General features: G+C 43.9%; 1 protein-coding gene across 1 annotated transcript; it reads right to left on the bottom strand.

The window, feature by feature from the left end:
- Window positions 1-5,110: 5,110 nt before the first annotated feature.
- LOC137817225 (MAR-binding filament-like protein 1) lies at window positions 5,111-5,851 on the bottom strand. The gene has a single exon (XM_068620474.1). It carries the CDS (start codon window positions 5,849-5,851, stop codon window positions 5,111-5,113), a length of 741 nt encoding a protein of 246 aa, XP_068476575.1.
- Between the last annotated feature and the right edge of the window lie 524 nt (window positions 5,852-6,375).

Below are 6,375 nucleotides of genomic sequence, written 5' to 3'. Positions count from 1 at the left end.
AGCAATTGTTAATTGTTTTTTTTAATTGCATCTCTTGCTTAATTAGTTTCTCTTTTTTCAATTGTGTTGCTTTGTTTAAGCTTTGTTAATCCTTGCTTGGTTAATTAGTTAGCTTGCATTAAAATCTGATTTCTCAACTTAATTGTGTTCTAAGTTGTTTACTAAGAGAAAGCTTTGTGTGAAGACATTGAGGGATAGTTTTTGGCTAAGGCAAAGGCTTGGTATTTAAGTAGTCCATTGTGACTCACCTCCCTTACCTGGAAAACTACCTTCTTTGACTTTCCTAAATTTTCTCAAGGTAAAATACTTGTATACACAAAGCTTTAGTCATGTCTTCTCACTCCTCTAAATCTCTTAAAAGTGAGGTGAAATCCTTGAAATCTCGTTTGAAACAACTTTCCAAGGATATGCAATCAATTTCATCTAAACAATTGGAGAATGAGGCTAAAACTAATGAATTGACTAAAGCAAAGGATGAGAAGTCTCACACTTTAAAAAACATACCTTCTCATGCATCTATCTCTAAAGATCATGATTCTTTTGGGGAGGGAAGCCTTAGAATAAATGATTATTATCAAGCACCCCCTAGAAGACAGAGAAGAGATAGAAAAGAACAAGAAAACCCAAGAGAGGTTAGGGTAGACCAACCCCATTTCCATTAAAAGAAAATATAGAAGCTTGCCTAGATTGGGAAATGAGGGTAGAAAAATTGTTTGCTACCCATAAAGAAAGAAAGGAAAGAAAAATACAAAAGAAAAGAGAGGAAGTCGAAAGGGAAGCTAAACAAAAAGAAAAGCATGAGAAGACCCTTGAGAAACAAAAGGCGTGGGAGAAGAGTGTTCCTTCTCACAAGGTCATTCAACAAGACAAAAGATTGAAAAATACCTTTGAAAATATGTGTCTTGTTGAACAACCTCAAAGCCTTACCTTTTGTAAAGGAACACTTGCAAGCATAAGCAAAAAAGAAGAGTCTTTAAAAGAAGCTTGCATAGATAAAGATAAAGTACATTATTTCTCATATGTGCTACGATATCACCAATTGAATGTCAAGTTATCTATAAGCATCTACAAAAACAAATTTTTATGTGAGGTAGTGCCTAAAGAAACTTGTCATGTCTTATTGAGACAACCATTGCCAAGTCTACATATTCTCATAAACAATAGTTGTAACAACGAGATTATCTTTACACATAAGAGAGAAAGTCTTCATGAAGGAGAACTCATGGGTCAAATTAGAGTTGATAAAACTCTAGCGCTTTTAAAAGGAAAACTTTTGTCCCCAATGAGAAAAGAGGTTCAAAGACATTACCTTAGGTACAATTCTTGTTTTCAAACTACACCTAAGGCAATGTCTCAAGAACTCTATACTCCTTCACCTTTTGCAAATGATCCTTGGGAAGACACAAATTTCATATTAGAGCTTCCTAGGACAACAAAAGGTTTTGATTCCATTTTCATGGATATGGATAAACTCTTCTCTAGAGAAGTGATACATCCTCATGGTTTATCTTCAAGCATAGTGTTGGATAGAGCTCCAAATTTCGCAAACCATGATTTGAGGATTCTTTTGGGAAAACTTGCAACTAAGTTGTACACTTTAAATTCTTATCATCCTCAAAAGCATGGTCAAAATACATTTGTAAATCTAGCTCTTTCTACTATGCCTAGAATAATCATAAAGGACAAACACAACTCTAGAGATGAGCATACATACCATAGTGTAGTTCACAAAACTACCAATATTTTCCCATTTGAAGTTGTATATGGACTTAATCTTCTTTCTCCTTTAGATTTATTACCCCTTCCTAATCCACATACCTTTGTGCATAAGAAAGGAGTTACAAAAGATGATTTTGTTAAGAAAATGCATGAGAGGATTCAAGAACAAATACAACAACAAATAGAGAAATATTATGAGAAGTTGCCAAAAACAAAAGAAAAACAAAAGGAATGGCAACTTCCTAAAATTAATGTTTACACAACTGCTCAAACTAACACATTTGATTTCTTTGATGACTCACAGAGATGGACATTTGATCCTGGAGGACGAGCATAGTTTTCAAAATAGGAATAAGGTTGTTGTTCGAGATCAAACCTGTAGATCTGAGGACAGATCCTCTCAAGAAGGAGGGGATGATGGAAACCATCCAGCCACATACATCCACATAATGATGATGAAGAAGAAGCATTGGATTTGAGGACAAATCCTTTCCAAGAGGGAGGGGATGATGGAAGAGGCCCAAGCCCATGATAGAAAAAGCCCAAGCCCAAGCCCAAATACAAGTTCAAGCTTCAACTCAAGCCCAACAAATAGAAGATATGGGCAAACTAAGCATCATTGGATGTCTTTCTTTTGTAATTACTTTTGAGTATTTTTAGTAGAACATAAAGGGAGGTGTAGATATAAATATAAGAGGTACAAATGTATAAAGCTAAGTCACACCTTCCATGTGACACAAAAGAAGGTGTAGGTATAGATTTAGGAGGTGCCAAAAGTAGAAACCAAGTCACACTTCCCTTGTGACTAGGAATTGGCTCCAAATTCAAATGCTTCTCATTTGAATTTCCCTCCACTTTCTTTTTAATTTCCAGCCCCCCCTAAACACTATAAATAAGAGGGCTTGGCTCATGTATTTGCAAGATTAATTGAATAGTGAAATGCTGCCAAAATTGTGCCATTCTCACTCCTTGCCTAAACTCTCTTAGGAATAGGCTTTTAATCTTCAAACCTTTCACCACCTTCAAAGGGGCTGGCTGAACCTCCCCATTTCCACACTCTTCATGCACCTTCAAGGTCACCATAGCTCCTAGGAGGATCTTGCACATCTCAATCCATAGCTTCCGCACCATTTTTCACAACATCCAAGAAGAGCTCCATGAATTTGCCATTAGTTTTTGTGGCCAACAGTAAGAGAGGACTGCGTTCGAAACGCCCAGCGTTGCAAGCAGTGTCAGATGCACGCTGATTGGCACAAGGCGCCGCCAGGGGAACTGAGATCCATACACAGCCCATGGCCCTTCCATACTTGGGGAATTGATATCCTAGGCCCGTTCCCAATGGCGATAAGGCAGATGAAGTACTTGATCGTTGCCATCGAATACTTCACCAAGTGGATAGAGGCGAAACCAGTGGCACAGATCACTGCACACAAGGTACAACACTTCGTTTGGAAGAACATTGTGTGTCGTTTTGGGGAAGCTGTGTACAGAAGTAGGAATCAAGTAGGTGTTCGCATCGGTTGAACACCCCAGACGAACGGGCAGGTCGAGTCAGCAAACAGAGTTTTGTTGAGGGGTTTGAAACGCAGATTAGAGAAGGCTAAAGGGGCGTGGGCAGAAGAAGTACCAAGGATCGTATGGGCTTACCACACCACACCTCAATCTTCCGCCATGGAGACACCTTTCAGCCTAGTGTATGGGTCAAACACCATGATGCTAGTAGAGATCCACGAGAGCTCCCCTCGTTTCCTAGGTTTCGTGGCAGAAGAGTCCAACGAAGAAAGAAAGGTGAGCCTGGATCTGATAGACGAAGCTAGAGAAGAGGCGAGAGTTAAGGCTGAGGCTGTGAAGAGTAGAGTGGAGCATCAATACAGCTCTAAGGTGAAGTTACGACAATTTCAGGTTGGCGACCTGGTCATGAGGAAGGCTCACCCTTACTAGTTAGAAAACAAGTTGTCTCCCAAGTGGACTGGACCGTTCAGAGTAACCAAAGCCAAAGGGAATGGTTCGTATAAGTTAGAGACTCTAGAAGGGGCCCATATCCCACGTAGTTGGAATGCGGCGAATTTAAAGTTTTATTTCAGTTGAAATTTTGTAAAGGGGACACTCTTTTTCCCTCCCGCGGTTTTTTAACGAGGTCACCCAAATAAAGAAAAGAAAAGTTTAAGATATTTCTGCCTTAGTTTTTTCCCTTTCTTGTAAGATCAAAGATCAAATAAGCAAAGACAAAGATGGGGCGTTGCCAAGTTGAGGCGCCGCCAAGATGAGGCGTCGCCAAGATGAGGCGTCGCCAAGATGAGGCGTTGCCAAGATAAGGCTTTGCCAAGCTAGGGCATCGCCAAGATAAGGCGTCGCCAAGCTAAGGCATCGTCAAGCATAGGCGTCGCTAAGATAAGGCGTCGCCAGATAAAGAAACGAAGGTCAGATACAAAGCAAGCTAACAGGTATGTTGAGTGTAAGTTAAAATCCAGGCGCCTAGTCCTTGAGCAGGGGTTAAGGGATTCCTTCGGGACGCCCCCTCCTCGAGTATGAATAGCTAGCCCCGGTACCAGATGTCAGTATAAGTAAAAAATCCGGGTGCCTAGTCCTTGAGCAAGGGTTAAGGGATTCCTTCGGAACGCCCCCTCCTCAAGTATGAATAGCTAACCCCGGTACCAGATGTCAATGTAAGTTAAAAATCCGGGTGTCTTGTCCTTCAGCAGCGGTTAGGGGATTCCTTCGGGACGCCCCCTCCTCAGGTATGAATAGCTAGCCCCGGTGTCTGGTGTTTTAGACACCTTGAGGACGATACGGCGCTGCCTTAGTAGGCCTCTCCTCAAGTGTGGGCACCAAACGCAAAGAGATAAGGGCTAAGTTGCCCTAGTGTTTTAGACACTCCATGGACGATACGGTGCTGATTGTGTAGGTCTGTCCATGGGTGTGGGCACCAGAACGCAACTTTTAGCCCAAGTGTCTACATACGCTCAAGAGACCCAAAGCAGGTCCCTCCTCGAGCATGGGCTCCCAGTACAGGCAACGATAAGTCCTCCCCACCCTTGATGGGCAATGGCGAAGCAAGCGACGCCTTCATAAGGAAGACTCCTCGCAGATGGGAAGGCCAAAGCGAGTTTCTAAGAGAAAAGAGCAAGAGAAGGATGTGCCTCCCACCCTAAGAAGAAAGAACAAGAGGGGGGGGGGACACGTGCCACCTAGAAAGTTAAAGTCAAAGCAACAAAGAAATGCCTCGGAGGCCAGTACCAGCTAAGCCTTTGATGCGGAAAAGAAAACAGAAACAGACAAAGCGCAAGAAGAATTGAAAGCAAATGACATTTAGGCGAATTCCAAAGTCATAAATATAAGCAAGATCGATTGTCAGAATTACAAGTAAATTCAAATGATTGTCAATATAGATTTACAAGAAAATAAAGACCTTCCCATCAACAATATGGTTGAGAGGGTTGCAATTGGAGGCATCAATTCCCGGGTTTTCACAGGCGGCTTGAGCTAAGGCCTCCTTGAATCCCTCTGCAAAGATGTCAGCCATGTTGTCGATGAGCTTTCCTTTAGCCTGCTCCAGATTTTCGATGGTGGAGTCTCGGGCTTCCCTCTCTGCGATGAGCTCCCTCTTGGCCCTCTCCAGCTCTTCGATCACGGAATCTCCAGAGGCTAGCTGCTTCTCGAGAACCTCCTTCTCCACTTGAAGCCTGTTTAGTTCCGCCTGAAACTGATTATGCTCAGATTGAAGAAGGTTGAGCGCTTCCATCTGTGCAGCCAGCTCTCCTTCGGTCTTCTCCAGCAATTGCTTCCGGTCAGCAAGTTGTTTCTGCTGAGCCTCGGAAGTTCGCATCGCCGCTTCAAGAGCAGCGATTTTGGATTTGAGGGATGACACTTGAGTAAGGAGCTCGGTGCCAGCTTGCCCTGCGTCGTGTAGACGTATGCAGGCTTCTGCGTTGATCTCTCTGGCGCTCCTCAAAGAGGCTTTGTAAACCTCCTCTTGACACGCCCAGCCGCGGCACAAGCTCTCCTTTTCTTCTTTCAAAGTAGCCACTTCCTGTAAGAGAGCTTGGAGCGTGCGTGCCTTGCCAGCCTTGGACAATGCTTGGGCGCGCCATTCAAGGGCAACGCCCAAGAAGGCACCCAGATAGTAAGGCATGCCCTCTTACCGTGGCACCCCGGAAGATTCACCTGGCGACAACCTCTCATTGAAGCCCCTCATCAGCTGCATGATGGGAGGGGGAATCGCTATAAGTCCTGGGGTAGTTGTTGGGGCGGTCGGTGTTGGTATTGTTGTTGATGTTGGAGTTGGTGTTGGTATTGGTACTGGTAGGGGCATAGACTCCACCACCCCTTCATCTTGGACTGTTTGGCGTGGGGGAGATGTGGCGCTAGGGGGTTGTCCCTCATAGAACCCCGTGTCGAGGTGAAGGAGAGCGCAAGTAGACAATACAATTGGTCCTCCTTCTTTTATAAGCAGGCCCCACATCCGAATCGCCATCCTCGGAGGAAACGACAAGCACCCTCTTGCCTTTGTCGAGAGGGGCTATGGAGGGAGCGCCAGCTGCAGCTAGTGGGACTGCAACAATGGGAAGAGGTGAGTTAGGTGTTTGGAGTGTTGGAGGAGAGTGGGGCGTTTGGGCTGTGGAAGGTGTTTGTGACGAAAGGGGGGAGTTTGGTGTT

Source organism: Phaseolus vulgaris, unplaced genomic scaffold, assembly GCF_000499845.2.
Source record: "Phaseolus vulgaris cultivar G19833 unplaced genomic scaffold, P. vulgaris v2.0 scaffold_21, whole genome shotgun sequence".
In the NCBI taxonomy this organism is placed as follows: Eukaryota; Viridiplantae; Streptophyta; class Magnoliopsida; order Fabales; family Fabaceae; genus Phaseolus; species Phaseolus vulgaris.
The sequence above is the reverse complement of the archived record's forward strand: the minus strand, read 5'-3'. Positions and strand labels throughout refer to the sequence as shown.